At 46.8% G+C, this 27,498-nt stretch overlaps 1 protein-coding gene across 1 annotated transcript in view; it reads right to left on the bottom strand.

Moving 5' to 3' along the window:
* ADAMTS2 (ADAM metallopeptidase with thrombospondin type 1 motif 2) overlaps positions 1 to 27,498 on the bottom strand; it is a 223,555-nt gene that overhangs the window by 32,689 nt on the left and 163,368 nt on the right. The window contains exons 5-9 of the mRNA XM_038551648.1: positions 22,881 to 23,037; positions 15,504 to 15,609; positions 14,757 to 14,900; positions 14,219 to 14,351; positions 12,802 to 12,915 (exon numbers count right to left, since the gene is read on the bottom strand). Of these exons, the coding sequence (XP_038407576.1) occupies positions 12,802 to 12,915; positions 14,219 to 14,351; positions 14,757 to 14,900; positions 15,504 to 15,609; positions 22,881 to 23,037 (654 nt within the window). The remainder of the gene's footprint in view (positions 1 to 12,801; positions 12,916 to 14,218; positions 14,352 to 14,756; positions 14,901 to 15,503; positions 15,610 to 22,880; positions 23,038 to 27,498) is intronic.

Genomic DNA, 27,498 nt, shown 5'->3' with positions numbered 1-27,498 from the left:
CTGACGGACCCACCTGTAGCCAGGATGCCACCCTGTGAGAAGTGGGCCACACTGCACCCTAGTCCTAGTGCAGTGGAGCAGTGGTCTTCCCAGAGGCAGAGGCAGAACAGCCAGTTCCATAGCTTTCCCTAAGGGGACCAACTTTATTTGGAACAGAGTTCCAAATCAGCAGCTAGTGATTTGGTGACCAGTAGGGGCAGAACAGCCAAAAAGCCTACCAGGAAAGTCAGAGAAAGAGACAGAGAGAACGTGGTTAACACCCCTGTCCTGGGGTGGGAGTTGGGGGCTGTGTGGTCAGGGTGCGGATGCACAGGCCCAAGGCTATGACCTCCGGTGGGCAGTATCAATGGCTGCACACTGCAGGTCAAACAAATATAGTTTATGCAAACAATGTGACCGAGTCACTAAACAAATAAACAAGCAAACAACAGCACAACAACGTCCAGGGCATCAATATCCAGAGTCTCTTCAATGTATTGTCTCCAATGCCCAGTTTCCACCAAAATTTCTGACATGACATGAAACAGGAGAGTGTGATCCACACAAGGGAAAGTAAGCAGGTGACAGAAATTACCTTTGAGGAGGCCCAGATGTTGAACTTAGCAGGCAGATTTCAAAACAGCTATTATAAATATGCTCCAAGAACAAATGGGAGCCATGTCTAAAGAACTGAAGGAGAGGAAAGGACATTGTCTCACCAGATAGGGAACATCAGGAAAGAGAGAAAAACTACTACAAAAATGTAAACAGAAATTCTGGAGTTGAAAAGTTCAAAAGCTGAACGATAAGTTCACCCAGGGCTCAGCAGTAGATCTGAGTTGACAGAAGACAGAGTCCAGAAACTTGAATACATATCAGTCACGATTCTGCAATCTGAAGAGTGGAGACAAAAAGGAGTGGGAAATATTCAAAGACATAATGGCTGAAAACTTCTAAAATGTGATGGGGAAAAAATTAACCTATATACCCAAGAAATTTAACAAACCCCAAGTAGAATAAATGCAAAGAGATCTGTACCCAGACACATGATAGTCAAATTAATGAAAGACAATGAAAATGTCCAAAGAAGTAAGAGGAAAAAGACTCATCGTGTATAAGGAAAGCCCAATAAAATCAAGAGCTGTCGCTTAATCAGAAATAATGGAGGCCAGAGGCAGTGGTGTTAACCAAGGATAATCAATACAACTATCTCTGAACAATGAAGCTAAAATAAAAACATTCTCACACAAACAAAAACAGAGAATTTATGGCTATCTGATTGCCTCATAGGAAAATACTAAAGGAAATTATTCAGGTGAAAGCAAGTGACACCAAATAATAATCCAAATCCACATGAAATAAACAAAGAGTGCTGGAAATGGACAATTTTTTAGAAAAACACAGACTGCCAAAACCACTTTAATAAGATGTGGAAAATCAGAGTAGACCTATAATAAGTAAAGAGATTAAATGAGTGTTTAAAAACCTCCCACAAATAATATCCCAATCCCCGATGACTTCCTTAGTGAATTCTACTGAACACTTAAAAAAACATTGATACCATTCCTTCATGAACTCTTCCAAAATATGGGAGAAAAAAGAAATTCCCCAATTCATTCTATGAGGCTAGTATTACCCTGATACTAAAACCAGACAGAGATACTGCCAGAAAAAAAACTGCAGACCAATATCTCTTATGAAAATACACAAAAATCTTCAACAAAATCCTAGCATACCAAATCTAACCCATATGAAAAGATTATATACCACAACCAGGTTATCCCAGGAGTGCCAGGTTTAATATCTGAAAATCAAGCAATGTAATAAACCATATTAACAAAATAAATAACAGACTGTATGATTGCCTCGAGACTCAAAAAATGAAATCTGGCAATCACCAACATCCTTTCCTGAAAACACAGGCGTGCATGTGCACATGCACACACACACACACACACACACACACACACACACGACAAGGAATAGAAGAGAACTTTCTCAATCTGATAAAGGACATTGAAGAACTACCTGTAGCTAATATCATACTTAATGATGAAGGAATGAATGATTTCCCCCTATGATCAAGAACAAAGTCAACATTGTACTGGAAGTTCTGGCCAGGAAAAGTAGCCCCCCCCCCAAAAAAAAAAGAAATAAAAGGCATCCAGTTTGAAAAGGAAGAAGTAAAACTATCTCTGTTTGCAGGTGACACGATTTTACATATAGAAACTCCTAAAGAATCCACTAAAAAGCTATTAGATCTAATAAAGAAACTGAGTGAGATTGCAGGGCACAAGATCAATACAGAAAAACCAATTGTATTTCTATGAAGAGTTTATCCTATAATACAGTGGAAGTGAAATTAAGAATCTATCTACAATAGCATCAAAAAGAAGAAAAAAACCTTAGTAATAAATTGAACAAAGGAAGTATAAAACATGCACCTTAAAAACTAAAAAATACTGTTGAAATAAATTAAATGTCCAAATAAAAAGAAAGATATCTTGTATTTATGGTTCATATTGTTAATATATTGATACTCTAGATTCAATGTAATCCTTTCAAAATCCCAGCTGGAGTTTTGCAGAAATTGAAAAACTGCTCTTAAAATACAGACATCCTTGCCAACACTTGTTATTTCTTGTCTTGGGTTCTAGCCATTCTGACAGGTCAAAGGACTGAATAGCCAAATAAATTTTGAAAAAGAAAAAGTAAGACAACTTGCACTTCCCCACTTTAAAGTCTAACACAAAACTACAGTAATCAAGACAATGTGGCTCTGTCATAAGGATAGACAAATCTATTGATGGCAAAGAATGCAGAGTCAGAAATGAACCCTTACATGTGGTCAGCTGGTTTCCAACAAGGGTAACAAGATGATATGATTCAACAGAAAGAGAACAGTCAAAAAAAAAAAAAGAAAGAAAGAAAGAAAGAAAGAAAGAAAGAAAGAAAGAAAGAAAGAAAGTCTCTTCAACAATGGATGTCCACATGCAAAAGGATGAGGTCAGACACCTACCTCACACCATGCACAAAAGTCAACTGAAAATGGATCATAAACCTAAATGTAAGGGCTAGCCTCAGAATACAGTACAGAAATATATCTTCTTGACCTAATGGCAATGGTTTCTTAGATACAATACCAAAAGCACGGGCAACAAAAGAAAAAAACATATAGATAAACTGGATCTTACTAAAATTAAAACCTTTTGTGCATAAAATGATACTGTCGTGAAACTGACAAGACAAACCACAAAACAGAAAAAAAAAGGTCACAAACCATTTTGCGCATCCCTTATTGGGATACAAATATATATAAAGAACTCCTATAGATCAATAATAAAAAGATAAATAACTCAATTAAAAATATGCAAAGGATATGAATAGACATTTACCCCCCCAAGGTACATATATATCTTATATATCACACATGTGTGTGTGAATCACCACTAAGCACATGATGAAAAGATGCTCAACATCACAGGTCATTAGGGAAATGCCAATCAAAACCATAATGAGATGACACTTCCTACCCCCTGGGATGGTTACAATAAAAATACAGATGATAACAAGTTTGGGAGAGGATATAAAGAAATTAGAACCCTCATACAGTGCTAGTTGGAATGTAAAAAAGGTACAGCTGCTTTGGCAAGGAGTTTGGCAGTTTCTCAAAATGTGAACACAGAGCTACCGTAAGATTCAGTAATTCCACTCCTAGGTACATATCCAAGAAAAGTGACACATCCACCCATAACTTGCACAGGAATGTTTACAGCAGCATTTCTCGTAACAGCTGAAAAGAAGAAACAATTCAGATGACCATCAACTGATAAATGGATAAATAAAACACAGTATATCTTTACAATGGATTATTATTCAGCCACTAAAAGGAAGAGAGTACTGACATGTGCTATAACACAGAAGAATTTTGAAAACATTATGCTGATTAAATAAAGCCAGACACAAAGGACACATATTATACAATTCCATTGATAAGAAATGTCCAGAAGAAGCAAATCTACAGACACAGCAAGTAGATTAGTGATTGCTCAGGACTGGTCAGGGGTTGAGGGGAGAGAATGAACCAGGGAGAATGCTAATGGGTATGGCACTTCTTCCTGGAGTGACCAAAATGTTCTAAAATTTGAGTGTTGTGATAGTTGCACAACTCTGTGAATATACTGAAAACCACCGAATTGTACACTTCAAATGGACAATTTTATTTTTTTAGATTTTATTTATTTGAGAGAGAGAGAGACAGAGAGAGAGAGAGAGAAGACAAGCAGGGGGAGAGGGAGAAGCAAACTCGCCACTGAGCAGAGAGCCTGACACGGGGGCTTGATCCCAGAATCCCAGGTTCATGACCTAAGCTGAAGGCAGACGCTTAACTGACTGAACCACCCAGGCACCCCTAAATGGGCAATTTTAAATGTGAATCACATCTTAGTAAAGGTGTTGGGGAGCGGGGAGCCAGGTGGCAGGTGGCCTAGGTCTGTGTGTGACAGCTTGCTAACTCTGGCTCTAGCATGTTGAGGGACATATTTTCTTTTTTAAATAATTGGCAATTTAGAGAAGGTATTGGTGGTGTCATAGGAACTTTCACATAATCAAATCTGGAGAAACTGCTATCTAGTCTGTTTCCTGATGTGGATGTCAGGGCATTTCAAGTTTTCTTGGTTAGAGCCTGATTTTAAATGTAACATTCAGTAAGTTGCTATTGACTATTGTAGGGGCAACATTCTGAGCTTTGGATTGTCTTTCATGTTGTCAACATTTCATGTCAAGTCAGGAAGAAGTTTAAATGCTTCTCCCATGTGTTCATCAGATTCACTCCCCTTCATTAACTGGATTGTCAAATATTTCAAGAACCTGTTACTTCCCTATGATATTTACCTTTTCCTCCTAATGAATGGCTGCTTTGGGGTTTGATCTGAGACCTTTTCTTATTACTTTTTTTATTTTTTATTTTTTATTTTTATTTTTTTTTATGATAGTCACAGAGAGAGAGAGAGAGAGAGAGAGGCAGAGACACAGGCAGAGGGAGAAGCAGGCTCCATGCACCGGGAGCCCGATGTGGGATTCGATCCCGGGTCTCCAGGATCACGCCCTGGGCCAAAGGCAGGCACTAAACCACTGCGCCACCCAGGGATCCCCCTTTTCTTATTACAATTAAGTTTCTGACTTCGGTGTTACTTCTCCTGATTTCTTTACTCCATTTTCCCTTTCATTTTCTATTAATTTTTATCTGAATTTTCTTCAATACATAATTTTGAAAATGACAGAAGAAGGTACTTTTATCCATCTATTTGAATCAGAAGCCTGTCATTTCTCTTATTTTATTGAAGCCTTCCAGAACAACTTTCAAAATTGCAGTTAAACTGGCATATTCAAGCTTCATCAACATTTCAAATAAACTTTTTGCATCCCATTTGCACTCAGATTTCTCTCCTGGTCTTTGGGATTTTATTTTAGCACCTTTATATTTTGTAGTACATATGTTGTGAGGCGTGGACAGCTTTTTAACAAGCAGGCCATCTGGTTACACTTAGCCTTTTTAAAGAGACGTCCAAGTAGGATCTGTGTTTAAAGGAGCCCATCTGCAAGACAGACCCCCAAAAGCAAACAAACTATCGTCAGTATGGAAGCTGTAGTGACCTTAGGTCCAGCTGAGGCTCCTTTTGTCCAATGATCAGAGGGGACACACAGCACATACTCCACAGTGACGCTGAATGAGTTGGCGAGGCGGTGGTAGGAATGCCTCTGGACATTATTCCTACCCCTGGACAACTACAGTAACTTAGCTGTACATGAAAGATACTGAGACCATGTAAATAAGCCAATAAGTAGACCTTAAATGCAATTTCTCCTTAGCCAAAGCCACAAAGCACCTATTGCCACTCTAATGCCAGTGAAAGAAGTATGTTGGAAGGGGAGAGGGAGTGAAAAGAGAAGTGATCTTAATTGGCTAGATCTTATGGTTAAAATATACTTTTGCAAAATTTATGAAAACACATGACCATGTGAACACAGGAGGGGTCCTGAAAGGGGCCCTGTGGAAGTGAGAAGCCCGGAGTTTATATATCCTAAGCTTCATGATAAATTTACCTCTGTTCCTCCTCAAAACCTTCTGCAGGGTCCCACGCTGTAGGATTCAGACTAGCTCCTTAGCCTGGTATCAAAGGCCCTGTATGACCAGCTCCCTACTCACCCCTCCTGCTTCATCTCCCACCACCATGCCAGGTGCCTGGCTGCTGACTGCTCTCTGAACAGACCACACTGTCTTTCCTCCCTGCTTTTGGGAATGCCTCTGCTCAGGAAACCCATCACCCCACTTCCTTCCCCCACATCCAGTGCAGTGGATGCCAGAAGAAATCCCCCTCCAGGCTCAGGTTCTCACTCCCCCTAGCCAAGAAGTGTGTTGGTTGCTCATGCTCACAACTGAGTCCCTCTTTAGGACATGCACAGCCAAAGTGTGCTTCCTGTCCCAGAGTCATGCCTCTTTCCTGGGGACAGGCATAACCAACTACTGGTCAAGGCTGGGCATAGCTTCAGAGCTCTGCCAGCCCAGAGCTTTGGGTAGGGTCTCCTGACACCCATATTGTGGCCATATTGCTGTTTGATGCCTCATTCTCCCCATAGATGGTGATCCTCCTGTAAGCGCTCCCCAGAAAGATGGCTGCAATCGGATCTTTGTCTCAGAATCCATTCCAAGGGAGCCATGATGCCACCTCCATGCCCAAGTCACTGCCAGGCATCTGTCCTGGATCTCATCTCTCAGAAGGGCCCTTTCCTGCCTCCCCTATCCCTGTGTACAACTCTCTTCGGGAGGCTGCCTCACTTCTTTCCTCCCTATTTGCTCCTTCCTTCCTTCCTTCCTTCCTTCCTTCCTTCCTTCTTCCTGACACAGACCTCTTGCCCTTCCTTAACCCACCCAGGGACTCCCAGTCCTGCCTTCACACCAGTGTGAGCCCTTGTGAGGTGTGACAGAGGCTGCCACTCTCTGGATTCCCCTTTCTGGGCTCTGGGCAAGTGGCCAATGGCTCCATCATCATAAGGCTGTTACACAGCTGGCAAGCCTGGGGTCAGGCAGGCCTGGCTGCATGCAGGCCACTGGTGACACTGGTCATGTCCTTCCAGGCCATGGTTACCTCATCTCTCACCCCACAGTGCCCCTCACTTAACCATGGAAGGGAGGCGAAGAACCTACAGAAATGCTGGCTGCTGGCCCCCTAGCTGGTGGTACAAGGCAAGGAAGAAGGCCCAGGTAAGAATGAATGTGTCCTCCCAAAACCCATATGTGAAAGCCTAAGCACCAATGTGATGGTATTAGAATGTGGAGGTCTTTGGGGGGTGATGGGTCATGAGGGTAAAACCTCTTTTAAGATTGGTGCCTTTTTAAGAAGATGTGAGAAAGAGGATTCTGCAACCCTCACCAGAACCCAAACATGCTGGCACCCTGATCTCAGACTTCCAGCCTTCAGAGCTGTAAGAAATAAATATCTGCTGTTTAAGCTCCCAGTCTGTAGCATTTTTTTGACAGCAGCCCGAACTGATTAAGACACCGGAGAGTGAGCGCTCCTGCATCTCTGAAGGCTAGGATTGGGACCCAACCTCCATGTCACTGCTGGTCAAGGGAACCAAGGACCAGGAGGAATGGAGGAGGCCAGACAGTGGTCTCCTTGTCCCTGTTGGACACATCGGTCCCAAGTCTGGAAATAGGGAGCTGGGTTCTGACATCCCACACGCCCACAGTGTGAGGAGGACCACCTCCTCCACAGGCTCAGGTCCAAATGAGCAGAGGCAATACACATGCATTGTAGAAAACACCAAGCAAGACGAAAAGAAGGGAAACTCACCCTTAAATCCACCACCCAGAAGCCACCCTTCCAATATTTTGGTTTATTTCTTCCTGAATGGCTGATTTTTATTTTTTTATTTTTTTAAATATGTTGCTTATTTATTTGACAGAGAGAGAGAGAGTGAGAGAACACAAGCAGGGGGAGCAGGAGGCAGAGTGAGAAGCAGGCTCCCCACTGAGCAGACAGCCCAACATGGGACTTGATTCCAGGACCCTGGTGATCATGACCTGAGCCAAAGGCAGACGCTTAACCAACTGAGCCACCCAGGCGCCCTAGGGTTATTATTTTTTACAAACATGTGTAATGTTTTTAAAATGCTTTATAAACATAAGTTTAAATGCCTACAAATATTCCATGCAACAGAGAGGCTTGAACATTTAAAAGCATAAAGTTGCTTCTCCTGAGTGAATTCTGAGACCACAACAGGCTGATGGGCTGCCTCATGGGATAAGTACCATGAGCGCGCTGACGCACCTCAGCAGGCTAGGAATTCTGCTGGGTTGTCTGAAAGCCTTTGAGGCAGGACTGCCCTGTTTCAGAGAAGTGCATGTTTAGCATTTCTGAACCACTGAGATCCTCAACCTTCCTCCACCCACCAGCGTGTCCCGAGCAGGGAGCTGTGAGGATAAGTGACTTGGACACTTACTTAGGTGACCTGCTGGAGGGAGAAAGGATGGCTCAAGGTCCCATGTGAGGAAGGACACCCAGGGCTCGAACTCCCAGGTACAGATTCTGAGCTATCCCTGTCACTATGTCTGCCTGCCAGTTCTCAACTATGCAGGGAAATAGGAAGCTTTATACAGGAGCATTGCAGGGCATTTACATGGGGCACGTGTTTCTGAAATGGAATTCGCGAAAACTGAGGGTGGGTATCACTTCCCCAAGATGCCACATGCAAATGTGAGAGCAAATGGGGGACTCTTTCCTGCCAACAGATACACTGAGGCAGGAGTCATTTTTGACCTCCTCCCTGGGCCTGCATGACACCCTCTGCCCTGACCCTGTGTGAGCCCACCAGCCTGGCCTGCAGAGCAGAGGCACCTGGGAGTGCCCCCTGTGCTGGACCTGACCCTGCTCCACAGTATCCTGGGCATGCCTGTCGCCAGCAAACTGAACAGGGAGAGACAGAAGCTGGCTATCACCATGGCCTCCTGGAGAGCCATGTGGGGTCACTATGTCTTTTGTTTTCTGGATTCTAATGCTTTGACACCTAAAGACCCTAAAGTGCCTGCCCCTCCCAGGATTAGCCAATCTCTAGAGTAATAGTAAACAACTCATACAGTAGTGTGATTTTTAAATGCAAACCAACCAATCCAGGGTTTCCTCTGTCAGACTGTCATTCTCAAGGCCAGCATTCCCTGCCGGAATCACCCCAGAGGCAGGCACCAGAGGACTAAGGGCAGTCCCTCTGGCCCACAGCCCACTGATATTATATGTGTAACATTGGCCAATTCTAAGCCTGCTTATCCTGGGTCGCCTGTTCCCTTTTTTAAAAAAAAAAATTTTAATTTAAATTCAATTTGTCAACATACAACACCCAGTGTCATCTCATCATGCGCCCCTCCTTAATGTTTATCACCCAGTTACCCCATCTGTCCACCCACCTCCCCTTCTGCACAGTCGCCCCCACCTTTTGCCCCCTGACCCATCCTGGTGCTTCCACACGTGGCACCTTGTAGCCCTTCCTTTCGGGATCTGTGAGAAACTGTTTTTTCACTGGCAATCATCTTCTGGTCTGTTGGTCTCACTCCACCTCAAATTTTATATTAATATGCTGTATTTTAAAGCACCACCCTTCCCCATCTCATCTGCCCTCACTGGCCTTCCTCCCCAGGCTCCTGCTCTGTATCATCTCCCACCTGGACTTCTCATCTCACTTCTCCCTACCTTTGCGGCTTCAGTGGGGTCAGTGACAGGGAAGCTTGAGTTCCCTGACAGGCCACTCCCTGGCCCCATCCTCACTGCCATGTAACAGCTGTCTCTTCATGCTCATGGCTAACCCTCACAGATGGTGAGGTCGGAAGGAGGCAGAGGAGGCGGACACATGTGATGGATGTGAATGGATGAATAAATACGGATGTGAGATGACCAAGCAGCTTGATGCTCAGGCCTACTACCCACTTCTCTGTCCAAGGGCAACATGCTCCCCTCTCCTCTCTCAGCCAAACCCATCTCTTGATCTCATGGGAGAGCTCTGCACCACCGGCTCTTGCTCTTTCCTCACCACCCTGATCCTCTCTGCTTCATCTCTCTGAGGCATGGGGCCCTGAACCCCAAAGGTGTCGCAGACCTCCCCTGCCTACCTGGCCCCCACTGTGTCTGACCCAGGGCCAGACAGCAAACGAGCATGAAACCAAAAAGTGGAGGGCAGGTGGTTCTTGTGTGTGCTCTCTCCAGGTCATCCCTGTGTGTGGAATATAGATACGGATTGCTCTCTTTGGGAGATGGTGGATAATACATGAAACTGAGTAAGAAGGAGAACAATCTGGCTGGGGAGGACAAGAGGGGACAATGCGCTTGGGATGAGCTGCTGGAGAGTATGCACGATAAGGATCCCAGGTCGCCACACTGTGTCCTGAGCCTGAACTCTGTCACCCCCTACTGGGGGCCCCCCGGAGGGCAGCTGACTCATCATAGCCTTCATCCCTGAGGAGTCCTTCATTCCTGTTCCATCCTCACTCCCTTCTCTCCTTGCCCTTGTGGCTTTTCTTTCTGGAAAGGGAAAGGTAAGGGATGGCTGCCTCCCAAGTATTAAATCACACAGTGATGAGTAGCATATTAAATGATAACAAACACACAGAGGCAGAGGAGTCTGATAAGCCCCCAGAAAGTGCCCATGCTTCTCCCCCTGCCTCTCCACCCACAGCTTCACACACCAAGAATTCCTGATGTGGGACAGCTTTCACTCTGTGCTCTTGGGAACCAGGGCAGGCTGAGCCCAGCCCCAGCTCTGCCCCCAAACACATTCAGCAAAGCTCTACTCTTTAACAAATAAAATATAATTGTATTTACTGGGCTAAATGAATAAAGGATCATGCCACCAAAAAGAATGAATGAAGAAATTTAAAAAAAAATGAATGAAGGGCAATGGCCAGGTCAGTGGTTTCTGTAAGAAGCACTCTGGCTATATCTGTGCACCTTCCTCACCAGACTGCCCCCTCCCCGCCCCACAAGAGAAGGGAGGGCAATTGGCATTCCAGAAATGCAGGCATTTCCTGGCCCACCTTCTCCCAGTGGCTGGGATCCCTTGGTGGTTACACTTGTTCAGGCCAGACTCCTGCTCCATCTGCCTTCTGCCTATGCAGGGTGGAATGGCCGAAAGTGAGGACCGAGGGTGGGGTGAGAAGCCATGCTGAGCTAGGCTCAGTCCCTAGTTCAGTGTCTACTGAGCTTGTCACAGGAGCTGTGGCAAATGCTTCCAAGCCCCTGTGCCCTCCATTGAACTTCTGTGGGGAGGAGGGCTATATGGTCAGTTCTGGCTTTATGAGGTCCCTGGCACATTACTAACAACATCTCACCTCCAACTTCTAACGGTTCATGGAGTCTGGGGGCACGGCTCAATCACCTAGGCTCACCCTGAAAAATACCAATTCCCAGATCTTCAAACAAAAATTTGTACACAGATGTTCACAGCAGCACTATTCACAAGCACCAAAAGTTGGAAACAACCCAAGTGTCCATCAGTGGGTGAACATATAAACAAACTATCATCTAGCCACACAGTGGAATATTACTCAACCATCAAAAGGAAAAAAACACTGATATGTGCTACAGTGGATGAACCTTAAAAACACAAAAGGCTATATACTGTCTGATTCTGCTCCTCTAGAATTCCAGAATGGGCAAATCCACAGAGACAGAAGGGCAGATTAGTGGTCCAGGGGGCAGGAGACAGGAGGGGAGCAGGGAGTCACTGCTTAATAGGCTCCCCTTTTGTAGTGATGAAGAAGTTCTAGAACTACCTAATGATATGGCTGCAAGACACTGAATATACTGAGAAGTCACTGAATTGTATAACGCGGTTAAAATGGCAAATATTATGTTGTACAAATTTCACCATAGTTTAAAAGATAAAAAAACAAAAACCAACACAATTCCCCATCCTCATCTCAAACCAAAATCTGCAGGGGTGAGCCTGGGAACCTCTATCTTTAAGGTCTATCAGGAACTAAAATTAGCCAGAATTTTAGACCTGCGTGGAAGAACCTCATGCCCAGATGGCCTGGGGGCCTTGACTTGGGGGGCCTGATGTTGGGGCCCGCGTGCTGATGTGCACCCCTTGCACTCCCCACTCAGGTCTGGGGCTTCGTGGGTGGTCATGCAGGTTTAGGCTCACCTACATAAGCTAGCCCGCAGCAAGCGACTGACTGAAGAGCAGGCACGCGATCTTATATGAGCCTATGGGAATCAAGCCCAGAGTTTTGGCTGAAAAGACATGGTGAGAAAAGCCCACCTTTTGTCAAGCTGCTGGAGGATGAGGAGTGGGTCTGGGTGGCTGGCAGGTGCCAGGAGCAGCCATGGAGCTGCCTCAAGGGACAATGTGCCCATCAGGGGGCATACACGGAGGCCACAGGGATGGAAAGGCGAAGCCTAATGCTGAGCCTTGGGACCCGGTGGCCAACAGCCTCCAATGCTGGCCTTAAAGTGAGGTGACCCACTCACTCACAGTGTCCATGGGGGGAAAGAAGGCTGTGGGAACCCTGAAACTGCTCCTCAGATGAGGGGGTTCCCAAGCTCCTCTTGAAGCACAGAGAGGAGCTGTGGGACACCAGGTTTGCTCTGAAAGAAAAACTAGTGTGTTGCAAGTAGAGGGGTGCAGAGAGTCTGGGATGTCACGTATGCAGCATTATGAGAAAGGAGGCAGGGTCCCCTGAGAAGGCCCCAGGCCTCTCCCCACCCGTGCTGCAGTGCCTGTCCCTGGAGCCCGTGCATATCACACGGCCTGCCCTCTGCTCCGACTCACCTTGCCAGGTGCACACATGGTCCCGTCCAGGGGAGGGCCCTTCTTGGTCTTGCAAAAGTAGGGGTTGTCAGGGTGGCTACACCACAGCTGCTTGCAGGGGTCGAAGGTCCGGAACTGGAAGAGAGTACCAGCAGCTCGCCAGGCTGCCTCCCACTGCAGGGACCCTCCAGGGGCCTCACCCTGTCCCCCAGGGTCCTCCTGGACAGGGCGGAGTCAGGCACAGCTCGGCTGCCCAGGACAGGCCTGTGTGGTGCCCTGAGCTCCCCGTGATTCTGAGGCTGGGACAACCTCCAGAATGCAGCGGCTGCTTCATGTCTCTCCGGCAGTGGGGCATCCCCAACCCCCAGGCTTTGGCCCCTGCACTTGTATTGGAGCCTGGACAGACAGCTGGGAGCCAGTGTACCTGGCAGGAAGGCTTCGTGGGCATCCCTCTGGCCTGGGTACGAGTGGCAGGGAGGGGCTGTCACTGCAGGGCCTCAAGGACACCTATAGACCCTGGGCTGAGGACTCTACCTCCTGAAGCCCTCCCCCCTGTACCTGTCTTGCTTCAGCCTTGGCCTCTGTTCCCTGGACGCCACAGTCACCTCTTCTCTGGCCTTTATGCTTGCTATATCCATAGCCCTTCCTCCAGGTTGTGCCTGAGGGATCCACCTGAAACTCAGACCTGGCCATGCTACCGCCCTCTTTAAACATTTCTAGAGCTCCCTGTGGCAATGAAAATCAAGCCCACCAAGCTCTTTAGGCAGCTGTGCAAGAGCTTAGACCACTTGCATCAGTACCCGAGTCCACCACTTGCTTGCTCTGTGGCCTTAGGCGTGTTACCTAGGTCCTCAGTTTCCTCATTTGTAAAATGGGAATACTTTGTTTCCTCCCTTCCTTCCTGCAGTTGAGAGCAGCATTAGGTCAGATGCTAACAGACAGTAATGCTCTTGCCACACTGCCTTGGACAGGGTGGGCCCTGATCAGCAGGTACAGTCAATTCTGATGCGCGGGTTTCCTGCTGCTGGCTCTGCCCTGGCACCAGACCCCAGTAACAAGTGGTTGCTCCTCTCTATGCTGTTTCCTCACCTCTAGATCTTTGCACGTTTGATTCCTGCCTTCTGGAATGTCCTCTCCTTCACTCAGCCTTTACACTCACTTCTTCCTTGGGGAAGGCCTCCCCACCTCTGCAGGCAGCACAGGGGCCTCACCAGCAGCCCTCCCCCCACCCCTTGGTGACCTCCCAGTCACAGCCCCTTATTACTAGGACCCCATCTGGACTGGCCAGGTAGGCACTGGGGGCCGGAGCCAGTGAGAGGCAGCGGGTACAGAGGGAGAGCCTGCTCCGTCCTGCCCTCAAGAGCCATGCCAACCCCAGCCACCTCCTAAGAAGCTCGCCAGACAGGGCAGGGGTCCCCAGAGGCGTTCTGACACTCACCGCCGTGCACATCATGTAGCCCAGGCCGAAGTCAAAGCGGCACTGCTCGTTCATGGAGTAGTGCAGCCCGGGGAGCTGGGGCAGCGCCGGCCAGTCGTGGGCAAACGGGTCATCCCGCAGGCAGTCATAGGAGCTGTGAGGGGACACGTGGGTGCTGCAAGCAGCCTTCAGGGGGAGCGTACAGCCCCTGAGGCAGCTCTAGGCCCTTCTCGAGCCATGGGACGAGGCCCATTGCACACTCCAGCCCTCAGCCCTGTTGCCTCTCTCTTCCTTGATGGGAGCCACCCAGGGACCCCATTAAGGGTGCTGCTGCATTAAGGGTGCCCACTTTCCATCCAAGGCCGGGCCCCCTAACCATGGGACCTCGCCTGCCACAAACACTAACCTCCTGGCTCTCCCTTCCCTTCCCCACACCTTAGGCTGGAGGACTGAACCTGAGTTCGGGTGGGGCCCAGGCACATCGGGGGCACCTGCGCCCCAGAGCTGAGCCCAGGGCCCAGGCTATAGGGTGGTCCTGCGGACACAGGACGGTACTCACTGCAGGTAGCGGCTCAGCTCCTGCTGGCTGCAGCGGGACCAGTGGAAGCGATGGAAGGCCGCCTGCACCAGGGGCGCCATGATGCTGCCCAGCCGCACCTCGTCGCCACAGCGGTTGCCCTGCCCGTCGTGCTCCATGCCCAGCCTGCGCGGGAAGGGGCCGGGGGCAAGGCAGCCTCACTGGACCCTCCCCTGGGAGGGCTGCACTGCCAGGCAGCCAGGGGGCCACCCCAGCCTCCCCAGCGGCTCCCCGTGCCTTTCCTTTCTCTGGTCTGCCCTGAGCCAGGCTTTCCACCAGCTGGGTCCTGAAAGCCAGGGCAGTGTGGGAGCACACGGCAGAGGCCCGAGAACCTCCACACATTCAGCAGCATGTACTCACGTCCCTGCACAGATCCAGCGGCCCTGCGGTTTCCCCAAATTCAGGGGGTGCTTGGGGGCTACATACCTGGATGGAGTTGTGGCTTCCCCACCTCCAGCTCTTTAATTCTGGGCCAGACTCCCTCAAAACCCCAGTTATTCATGTGTAAATGGGGTAAGGAGGCCCCACACCCAGGGGCTTGAATGGCATAATGCCTAGAAGGCCACCAACACCCAACTGGTCTTTTGATTTGTTGCCTCAGTAGAACCTGGACCTCAGGCCTGCTCTGTGCAGTGCTGGGGTCAGGACTTCACATCCCAAGTGCTCCTCATACAGGGCATTTCCCCACCAAGCCATGATCTTCCCCATGCAACAAGTGAAGCCACTTACACATGGCCAGTCTCATGGGCCACCACGAATGCTGAGGAGAAGCCATCCTCGTGGTTCAGAGTGCAGCTGCGGACAGGGTGGCACATTCCAGTGACAGGAGCATAGCCTGGGAGGAGGCAAAGTGCGGCTCTAGCTCCTGGGCCCAGAGCCATGACTGAATGGCTAGGCCCTGGCCCCATTGCCTCCTACCATCCCCAGAACAAATGAGCCAAACCAACTGGCACAGCTCAGGTGACATACACCCCCGGCGGCAGGCCTCAGCCCTGACTGTCAATGTCCACCCTGCAGCCAGGATCAGTTTCTCAGGCATAGGTCTCAACTGCTAGAACTCCCTGCCACCTTGGCAGCTTCCTGCCTGCTGTTCTCTTTCATGCCACCTCCCACCTCCCACTTTGCTGAGTGTCCTTCTGGCCCCCAAGCAACACCTCCCTTCTATACCTCCTCCTACTGCCCATAGGAACCCTGGTCCCTGAGCCCATTCCCCCTCTAGAGGGTCTTCTCTGGGTCCTCCGTGGCTTCTCTGGGTCCTACGAAACCCTAGCTAGACCCGCTTCCATAGCAAACACAGGGAGCAGTGAGAGTGGCCAGGAAGCTGCTCAAGGGCAGAGCCCAGGGACAAGAGCCGGCATGCCACTCTGCCCGGCTGTCATGTAGCCAGGATGGGCCAAGAGGACTGAAGAGTAGACTAGCTGCAGACAACGAGGCCCTCATTCCTCTCAGCCAGTGAATCTGCACTCTGGCTGAGGAGATTCTGAGCCACATTCCTTCTGAAGGATTCCCCTCTTCCAGGGGTCTGAGGGAAAGGAGCTGGACATACGCAAGGTACTCCCAGAGGCAGAGGGTGGGGAGTGGGAGTGGGCAGGGGTGGCTGCAGCAGGCCACATCCCTTTGACATAAGATGCCCAAGGACCCCCCCTGCCCTTAGCCAGCCCAGCCCCATCCCCACTCAAGTGGCTTAGAAGAACCACTGAATTCACAGGTAATAGTGAGAAGACACAGTGCATTTTGCCGACCCAGTTACATTATGTGGCCCAAAGTAGTCAGGAAATAGAGACACACATAGGGACCAAGGGGAGGACTGAGGAATGTACTAGTACAGCCCAAGCAGGGGGGTGAGAAGGCCTGCAGGTGGCTGTCCTATGGGACAGCTGATCCCCCTGGGGGCTGAATCTGATCACGGAGTGGGGTTGTTCTTTGGGTGTCTCCAAGGAAGACAGAGGATAGCATTCCCATCAATGAGGAGGGGTAGGCTGGAAAGGGGCATGTGACTGAGACTGCACCCAACACTGAGGAAAACCAGAGAAAAGAGCCTAGCCACTTGCTCCCGGACAAGATAAAGAAGTGCGTACAGAGCTGTGTGTGCAGAAGGGGGTCTCTGCTAAGATATCACCTAGAGACCCACCAAGCAAGGAGCCTCTGCCCTAGGAACCCTGACCTAGCCTCACTTCTCACAGATCCCATGGGGAGATCCCAAGGCAATTTGTTCAAAGGGAAGAAGAGAGAAGAAGGGACAGGGGGCCTGGTGACCCAGGGTGTGTGGGTGCTGGATTTGTCTGTAAAAGCATGGTAATTGAACCACTGTCTTTTCTCCCTTATAATAAACAAGAAAATCTGTATCTTAAAGTATTTTTTGCTCTGCAGATTTTAAGATGATTGCTGTGGAATCAGTGTCCTAGAGTCAAACTTTGAGATCTCTTTGTTCACTGTATGCAAAGCCTGCATGTACATATTCACACTACCTAGCATATTACATGGGTCTTTACAATCTGAAGGTTTGCAAAAGTGTCTTTATATTTTTCTTTATACCCTTCCTACTTATTTTATTTTGTTGTTGTTCTTTCTTTCTGGAAATCCTTTTAGATAAATATTGTACCTCTTGGGTTGAGCCTCTATGTCTTTGTTCTTCTATTTTAATTTTTTTGGATGTCTTTGACTTTTTTTTAAGGATTTATTTATTTATTTATTTATTTAGACAGTGAACGAGAGAGCATACACAAGCAGGGGAGGAGCAAAAGGAGAGGGAGAGGGAGAATCTTAAGCAGACTCTGTGCTGAGTGCAGAGTCGGAAGCAGGGCTCAATCTCACAACCCTGAGATCATGACCTAAGCTGAAATCAAGAGTTGGACACTTAACCAACTGGGCCACTCAGGTATCCCTTCCTTGACTTTTTATTTCAGTTTCTGAATTTTCTATTTTATCCATTATATCTTTAGTTTCATAAAAATTCTTTGCTGTTCTCCAATTATTCCTAGCAACCTGTGCTGGGTTTATGGATGTATTTCCTCAAACATTCTGGGAATGATTACTTTTTTTAAAAGTTCTCCCCCAGTCTCTAAATCATCTCTACCTCCTCTAGAGTCAGTTCTCCAATTTTGTTTTGCATCTTGGTCTTTTTCATGGTATAAGCTTAAAAAAAAATGTCTGGCCATCCTTAGCTGAAACAAGGATGAGGTCACTCTCTAGAGAACTTATGGTGGTTTCTCTCCCTATGGAACAGTTTTGCTCCCCAAAAGGGCTGTCACCTGGACAAAAGCACCAAAAGGGCACTCTGTCACCTAGCTCACTGCTGTAAGGCTTGCAGGATGCTAGCAGCCCCTCAAAATGAAGAGGCACCAACTCTAAGTAGGAGCCTTACTCTGGGCTCAGCAGGATCTGGAATTACATTCTGTGTTCCCAACTGAATCCTACTGTGGTGCCAATCTATGTGGCAAAGAGGACAGCTGCAGTGCCAGAGAGATGTTTTGTTAATATAAACTGATTTGGGCTCTGATCAGGGTCACTCAGGAAGTCTCCCTAGTTATGCAAATATGAGCAAGTGGTCAGCAGAAAGAAGCTAAAGGTTAAAAGAGTAGAGCAAGATGCAGGGCAGTAAGTATAAAAGTTCATGGCCAGTAAAGTGGTGGATGTAATGAGCATGTACATTATATAAATGTATTTTTAAATGATTTTATTTATTTATTTGAGAGAGAAAGAGAGGGAGAGAGCACAAGCAGGGGGAGCAGCAGGCAAAGGAAGAGGGAGAAGCAGGCTCCCCACAGAGCAGGGAGCCTGATGTGGGACTCGATCCCAGGACCCTGGGATGATCACCTGAGCCAAAGGCAGATGCTTAACCAACTGAGCCACCCAGGTGCCCCTAAATATACTTATTTTTATAAAAGAATCACTAGAACAATCAATCAGAAACTAATAAAAATGAGTATCTGTAGAAAATGGGAATGGGGTAAAATGGGTCCACTCTTCTGAATATATTTTTATATAGTTTTTAAAAGCTGTTTCTTTTGAAGTCTGATATACATCCATAAAAATTCACAAGTCATAAGATACAACAAGTGAATCATCACAAAGGGATCACACCTGTGTAACCACCTCCGCAGTCAAGAAATACAACTGTATCAGCACCACAGAAGGCCCTTCTTGCTGCCTCTAACCACGACATCCTCTCTCAAAATAGGAGAAAGTATTTGTAAATTGTATATCTGATAAGGAGTTAATATCCAAAATATATAAGGACCTCAAACAACTAATAGCAAAAACAAGCAACTCAATTAAACAGTGGGCAGAGGACCTAAATAAACATTTTTCCAAAGATGTCCAGATGGCCAACAGGTACATGAAAAGATGCTCAACATTACTCATCATCAGGGAAATGCAAGACAAAACCACAATGAGGTATCACTCCACCCCTGTTAGAATGGCAAGTATGAGGAGGAGAGGGAAGCCTCGTGCACTGTTGGTGGGAATGTAACTTGGTGCAGCCACTGTGGAAAACCGTATGGAGGTTCCTTGAAAAATTTAAAAATAGAACTACCTGTGATCCAGCAATTCTACTTCTGGGTATTTATCTGAAGGAAACATAAATACTAACTCAAAAAGCTATCTACAGCCCCATGTTCACTGCGGCATTCTTACAATAGCTGAGACATGGAAAGAACCCAAGTGCCCATCAGTGGATGAACGGATATGGAAGAAGATGTGGTGTATGCACACACTGGAATATCATTCAGCCATAAAAAGGAAATGCTGCCATTCACAACAACGTGGAATGACCTTGAGAGCATTATGCCAATTGAAAGAAGTCAGGCAGAGAACAACTACCCTGTGATCTCATGTATATGCGGAATCTAAAAAAAAAAAAAAAAATGCCAAACTCATAGCTACAGAGGCAGAGGGTGAGGGGTGGGCAAAATGAGTGAAGGGAGTCAAAAGGTATGAACCTCTGGTTATAAGATCAGATCTGAGGATATAATGTACAGCATGGAAACAACAGTCACGGTAACTATCTTGTGTATTTGAAAGTTGCTAGGAGAGTAGAACTTAAAAGTTCTCATCACAAGAAAAAATCTTTTTTTTTTTTAATTTTTATTTATTTATGATAGTCACACAGAGAGAGAGAGGCAGAGACACAGGCAGAGGGAAAAGCAGGCTCCCTGCACCGGGAGCCCGACGTGGGATTCGATCCCGGGTCTCCAGGATCGCGCCCTGGGCCAAAGGCAGGCGCCAAACCGCTGCGCCACCCAGGGATCCCCACAAGAAAAAATCTTGACACAATGTATTGTGGTGGATATTAACTAGACTATGGTGGCAATCATTTCACAACATGTACATATATCCTATCATTATGTTTTACACCTAACACTAAGATAATGATATATGTCAACTATATCTCAATGAAAAAAAATTAAGTTAAAAAAAGGAAGGGAATTTTCCCCCAGTTGGGATATTTGCCTGACCTGATACCATTTGTTAAAGAGACCGTCTTTCCTGTCCACTTCACAATAAATCAAGCGTCTACCCATGGGTAAGTTCAAGTCTGGACTCTGTGTTCTGTTCTAATGGTACATTTGTCAACCCTTGCATCAAAATATACTCTTTACTTCCTGTATTTTTGGGAGCACTGGGCCCACTGCATTTCCAGATGAACATTAGAATCAACTTGTCGGTATCCTCCAACTATTCTGCTGGATCTAAACTGCTCTAGAGTGCACTTGTGTTCTCTTGCAGGTCCGTTTGGAGAAAATTGATTTCTTTCAATAGTGAGTTTCTCTATCCATTAGCATAGCATACTCCTTCAATGATTTCATCTTTTATAACTTCTGTACGCATGCTTTGTAGTTTTCAGGTCCAGATCTTGGATACCTTTTGTTAAACGTATTCCTAGATGTTTGCTATTTTTTATTCTTTTATTATTCTAAGTGGTACTAGTTTTTAAATTTTATTTTTTTTGCTGTTAGAATACAGAAATTCAATTGATTTTTATGTTGACATTATATCCAGAAAATTACTCAATAATGCTAATAATTTACTTGTAGATTCTTTTGGGTTTTCTACATACACAAGCATATTATCTTCAAATGAGAATTTGATTTCTTTCTTTCTGACCCTTATATTTTTATTTATTTATTTATTTTGCCTTATTTCACTGGCTGGGACCTGCACTATAATGTTGAACAGATGTGGTGATACAAGTATTCTTGACCCATTCTCAGGTCTAAAGGAAATACTTTCAACATTTCACCTTTATATATGATGTTTGCTAGAGCTTTTTTTCTGGTAAGTATCCTTTACAACATTTAGAACATTTTTTTCTATTCCTAGTCAATAAGACATTTGATCATAAATGGATATTGATTTTTGTCAAATACTTTTTCTGAATCAATTGAGATGATTCTATAAGCTTTTCTCCTTTGTTCTATTAACTTGGTGAATTACAATGATTGATTTTCGTATGTTAAGCCTTGCATTCCTAGGATAAGCCCAAATTCACTGTCATATAGTGCTTTTTATATATAGCACTGGATTTGATTTGCTAGTATTTTGCTTGGGATTTTGTATATATACTCACGGGAGAGATATGTTTGTTTTGTAATGTCCATCTCAGATTTTGTATTAATATTAGCAGGCCGCATAAAATCCGTTGGAAATAATGTTCCTTCTTTTTTCATTCTGTGAGATTTGGGTATGATTGATATTACTCTTCCTTAAAAATTAGGAAAAATTCTCTGCTGAAGCTATCAAGCCCTGGAATTTACTCTGAAGGAAGGCTTTTAATCATAAATTCAGTATTGTTATTGATATGAGACTACTCAGATTTTCCTTTTTTTTCTCAGATTTTATGTTTTGTCAAAGAATTTGTACCTTGCATCTAAATTAACAAATTTATCAACATCATGATGTTCAAAATACCTTCTCATTATCTTAGTACCTCTTTAAAGTAACATTTGTAATGATGTCTATTTTACACTTCTCATCTTAGTAAATCTGTATTTTCCTCCTTTCTTTTTTAAACTAGCATGGCTGGAGGCATTCCAGTTCTAATTCATGCTTTTCAAACAACCAAATTTTGGTCTTATTGATTTTCTTTACAAATGTTTTCCATTTCTTACACTTATAATTTCTTTCCTTCTATTATTGTTGAGTTTAGTTAACTGTTCTTTTTTGAATTTCTTGAGATAGGCATTTCTATGATTGACTCTTCAGCCCTTTCTTCTAATGAAATAAGGTTAACAAATATCAGTTTAATCATTGTTAGTTACATCCACGAGTTTTGATATGTCATAGTGTCATCATTTGGTTTAAAAATATATTCTTAATTTCTACCATTACTTTTTTGAACCACAGATTACTGATGAGCATGTTGTCTAATTTTCAAGCATTCATAGTTTTTCTAGTTACCCTTCTTTTCCAGTGTGATCTACAATAAGTGTGGCCACACATATTCTGTGCGGTTTCGATCTTCTGTATTTTGTTGAGATTTGCTGATGGCCTCACATAGTCTGCTTTGGTATGGTTTAATGTTGCACTCATCAAAAGTACGTATTCCTCAGTTGTTTGGTGAGTTTGTTTCTTCATTCAAGTCTTCTTTAACCTTAACTATGTTCTTACCCGTTGTTTTATCAGTTACTTAAGAATGTGTTAAAATCTTCAATTATACTTGCAGGCATTGTCAATTTTTTTCTTTTAGATCTGTCAGTTTTATATAGTTTGAATTTTTAAGTGAAAGCCTTAACTTCTAAATGTAGAGAAATTATTCAAGTTTGTTTTTTAAAAATGGGGGGAAGCAAATAACCCTGCCTTGGATCTTGTCTGGTCTCTAGGCTGCCAGCCCCAGGCTCTACTCATTTCACCACCTTTGATTTTTTTTACTCTCCCCCTGAGGGATGCAGTTTCCTGGGGGAAATGGTAGAGGCCCTGGTGGTTTTCAATGAGTCAGGAGATCACCAGCACTTACACAGCCCCTTACTGGCTAAGATGGCCATAGCCTCTCTCTGCCCTGACACCCTTCCCAGCCTAGATTAAGGCTGCCAGAGGCCCTCACCAGGGCCAGTGGTTCATGCCCAGCCTTCCTCCTTTCTGTGCCCCTGCAGAAGTGAGGCTCACCTTGCATGCCCGAAGGCCCGAAGTCCTGCCGTGTGAGGAAGATGGCGTGATCGTGGTACTCATCATGACCTGTGTCCGGCTTCTGTTGGAGGTAAGCCCAGCGGCAGACATTCTCCAGGCTCTGAGAGGGATTCCCAATCTCAATGAGGCTCATGGACTGCAGGAGGGGGGAGACACAGAAGTGAGGGATTAGCATTTGGAGGACCGGATGGGGATGAGCCAGCTGTAGTGCACAGACCCCCTCTACTGGGGGCTTGGTCCAGGTAGCGTTGAGTTCAGTCCCCCTGGGGACCCATCTCTCACTTGGCTCCACTCTTCTGAGCAGATGAAAGGCTCCCCAGTCATACACGCCTGCCTGGGTTTCCACACCCACTGCACACTTTTCAGGTAAGATGTGGTAGCAAGCTCTGAGGTCATCTGAGGCCTCACACAGTCCATCCCACTTAGGCTGCTTCCAGGGTTCCTGCAGTCTATCAGGCTCTTACTCTATGCTGGCCTTGGACAGGAGGCAAATGCAATGTGGACCTCATGTTGAAGAGCTCACAGTTCTGGCAGGATCCAGGGCAGGAGAGATGGAACTCTCAATGTAATGTGCAAGCCCAACAAGGGAAAGGGAGCCTTATGTTTCCCCCTGTTTGAAGGAATTACAGAAAACAACACAAACACAATGGAGGGAAAAAACTGCAGCAGATAGAAGTTCTCATTCAGTCCTCACAACCACCCTGACAAGCAGGAAACTGAGGCTCAGAGAGGTCAAGTAACTTGCCTTTAGTCAAGCTAGGAAATCCTAGTCAGCTAGGAAACCTGAAGATCTATATTCAACCCCTATCCTAAACTGCCTCCCCAAACAAAACATACACCATATTTTCCCCAAAGCAAGGCTCCTAAATAGGGTGTGCTTTCCTTTCCTCTTTGCTGTCCTCATACCAGGCAGTGTATACACTCCTCTCACGACAAACTCCCACCACTGAATAGTTCTCTCTACACAGAGTCCTGAGCATGTGCTTCTCTTTAAGGATCCATCTGTCCATAAAGTAGAGATATTCATTCCTTAGTAGACATGTATGCAGGAAGTTCTGTTTCTGTCCTGGCATTAATACACCCATCAAGCATAGCCACATATTCTTTTTCCTGAATATAAGTAGCAAAGAGTAGATAAGGGTATTGTTGGTAAGCCAGGCTGTTCCAGAAGAAGGAAGAATAACTCATGGCCAGGGAGGACTAGTCACTGCCAGGGTTCTCATGCATGATCCAAGTCAATGACTTACAAGATGGTGCACTAGTTCCCAAGTCCCAAGCACAGAGCACCTGGTAGATAAGAGAGCTTGACATAACGAGATCTAGTGAGTCCTAATGAAGGAAGTCACAGAGTGGAATGAGAGATGTGGGGACCAGAATCTGCTGGACACAGGCACAAAGATGGACAGCCCATAAGAAGCTGTAGCAGGGGAAGGGAGGTGCATTACTGCCCCAATCATGACTGGGAAGAGAGTGTGACTATCTCTGGCCTGTGAGGTCTGAGCAAAAGTGACTTGTGCCTCTTTCTGATCGGAGTATTTAACTGCTCACATGAGACCCTGCAGAGATCTCTCCTTGCTGGCATGGAAACCAGCAATGTTGAGATGGTGGCTGCTCTGTCAACCAGGCCATAAGTGACAGTGACACTGAACACAGAACAGGAGCAGGAAATAAATATCTGTTGTAAGCCCAAAGCATAGCCTTGCCCACCCTGACTGACACAGGAGGGGCAGAGAGAGTGTTGCATCTGTGTCTCATCTAAGCCAGATGCCTGCAGGTCAGCCTGAGCCCCTGCCAGACAGTAGCTTGCCTCTAGAAAAACTTGAGAGGTCCCAGCTCTGAAGAAGGAATCAGGTGAGAGAATCTCCCTTCTAGGGAAAGAGTTCTGTGTGGAAGGAGAAGGAAAAGACTCTCATGGGCAGATATGCTTTAGTGCTAGAATTTGGGGCCTGTGCTTTTAGTTTGAGTTTAAGATTGCCAGCCCGAGTTCAAATCAGAGGGAAGTTACAAGCCTGCTAATGAGCACTTCATCTAGGATGCCCACAGAGGCCCCACTGGAGTGTGAGCATACCACTCACAAAGCCGACAGAGTAGTTCAGCAGTCTTGCCAGGCCACCTCCAATGGAAGAGGCTCTGTTTCCTCTATGGCTATGTCTTCCAGCCCATAGGTCAGGAGGTTAGTCCTCATGATGGGCTGGTCTGCCCTCAGGGTCCTAGGGTTCCACACGTTGGGGTAATTCCAGTCCGATTCCCTCCAAGGCCCTGGTGGGCTTAAGTTACATTTGCCTATACTTGTCTGACAATAGCAGCCCAGTCCCCCTCCAGTCAAACATCCCCTCTGTTCATCTGGGTTCAACCCCAGGCTCAGTGGTGGGAGAGTTCAGGCCTGGCTAATCCCAGTACCACATCTTCCTAGTACTGTGATGGCTCAGACTGAACACATAACCAAAGTGGGCCAAGGTATGTGAGACCCTGAGTCAGGAGCTGCTGGTACGAGTTTCCCCCGCCCCTGCCACCACGGGAATAGACCTCACCTGAGGAAGAAGCCAACCCAGAAAGAGAGCAGGGCCCAGACTATAGAAGGGTCAATTCCGCGTCCTCACATGACCACCTGGCTCACCCAGGCCCGAGGTCAGCCTGCTGAGGATCTGTTTGTTATGTCACTATATAACAGGTTATTCCAAACCTGTTTATGGTCTGAAAACCTTCAAACATTTATTATCTCACAATTTCTGTGGGTCAGGAATCCAAAAGCAACTTAGCTGGGTACTCGGGATCAAGGGCTCTCCCAAGATTGCTGGCAAGCCGAGGCTGGAGCTGTGGTCTCATCTGAAGGCTCCCCTGGGGAGGACCAGCTCCCATGCTTCCTTATGTGGCTGCTGGCAGGACTCAGCTCCTCCTGGGCTACAGGACCAAGGGTTACTGCCACACTCCAGAGCACTCACCTACCACAGGCTGCTTCCTCCAACATGAATGACCCAAGAGAAAGCAAGACAGTGCATATCCAAGATAGGAACCACAGTCTATTTTTAAGGGAATCTCGGTCCTGCCCACACTCAAGGGGAGGGGACAATGCCAGAGTATGAATATGAAAAGGCAGGGTCACCAGGGGCCATCCTAGAGGCTGCCTGTCACAGATGCATCTCATGTGTCAATTTGAGCTGTGTTATTATCACTTGCTACTGCAAGTCTTGAGCAACACACTTCCTTCCTCCTTAGGGGACCACGGGGCAGTGGCTGACAGATAAAAGCCTGCGGCTGGTCTCCAGGGTCCAGCTGGTTTGCCCCACACCAGTGGGAGAACAACTCTGGCCACATCTTTGAGGAGGAGTCAAAAGTCTAGCCAGAAAGACACACCCATTTCAGGGCCAGAAAGCAGATAAAGGACCACAGGGCCAGGGACAGAACCAAAGGCAGGAGCCAGGCTGAAAGAAAGAGGCTGAGGAGGAGCAGGGTGGGGGACGAGAGAGAGGCCAGAATGCTGAGGAAGTGGGCTTGTGGGAAATGCTGGGCAGGTGGTGTACACCTAAATGCTGACAGGGGCAAGGCAGGTGATGTAAATCAGTGAGTGAGGCAGACTGATTGTAAGAAAAACCAATCTAGCTTTAGTTTTGTCAGTTTAGAAAAATTTTCCCACCCTGATAAAGAAAGTGGGGGGCTTGATCAGTGGCAAGGGAGGACCGTAGGAAAGCAAGGAGCCCGTGTACAACTGTTGGGGCGACAGCACTCAGTGCCCAGCTACTGTGGGTACGCAGAAATGGGGGCCCGGAGCTGCCAGATTGGGTTTCTCGGGTCAATCTTCAAATTTGGATTTTACAAAGTAAGCCCACCTCAGGGTAAATGTTGGCTCCAATGAAAGTAAGTTATGTGGACAAAACAAAACACATCCTCCAGGTCACTGGCTTGAGAACCCTGGAGTAAAGGTCCTCCTTTACAACACGCCCTTCTTGGTTGGCCCGACCCTGGCAAGTGCCTCCTTCCTCCCAGAAATACCTATGGTTCAGCCCAGGATCCCAGGCCCTCTGGCAGCCGGAATGATTTTGCTGCTGCAGCAGGATAATTTATTGAAATATTGATTTGCATTTTGTTCTAGCCTTGTCTTTGCCCGTGTCAAGAAGGCAGCCTGCCATGTGTTCTCCGGTCCTGCAGGGGCTTGTGCTGCAGGCACCAGAGCAGAGGTTGTCTGGGACCCCCTCCTCTCAGCTTTTGGGTTCTGAGGACACTCCCTGGGGAGGGGGCAGAGAGAAGGGCTGGGAAGGGCTGTGCCAGGACAAAGTGGTCCCGGGGAGGCAGATCTCAGAAAACACTGGTAGTGTGTTGGGCCCTGGGAGCATGCGGCCCAGATGGCACTCTGAGAGATGGAAGAGGAGGGTGACATCAGCTTTCAGGCACCCAAGAGGCAGAGCTGCTTGCACATCCTATTTCCCTGCCCATGTCCCAACTTTCTCAACGTTCTGGCCCGTCTACGATGGGCACAAAGGAAACAAGGACCAAAATCCTTATCTTTGTTGGGCCTGGAGCATTCAGGAGGGTGTGGGTACGCAGGGGCCAGCCTGTGACCTGATAGTGCCCTGTGCCCCACGGCAGGCACAGGGCCTCT

Source organism: Canis lupus, chromosome 11, assembly GCF_011100685.1.
Source record: "Canis lupus familiaris isolate Mischka breed German Shepherd chromosome 11, alternate assembly UU_Cfam_GSD_1.0, whole genome shotgun sequence".
NCBI classification, from domain to species: Eukaryota; Metazoa; Chordata; class Mammalia; order Carnivora; family Canidae; genus Canis; species Canis lupus.
This window is presented reverse-complemented; position numbering and strand designations above follow the sequence as displayed.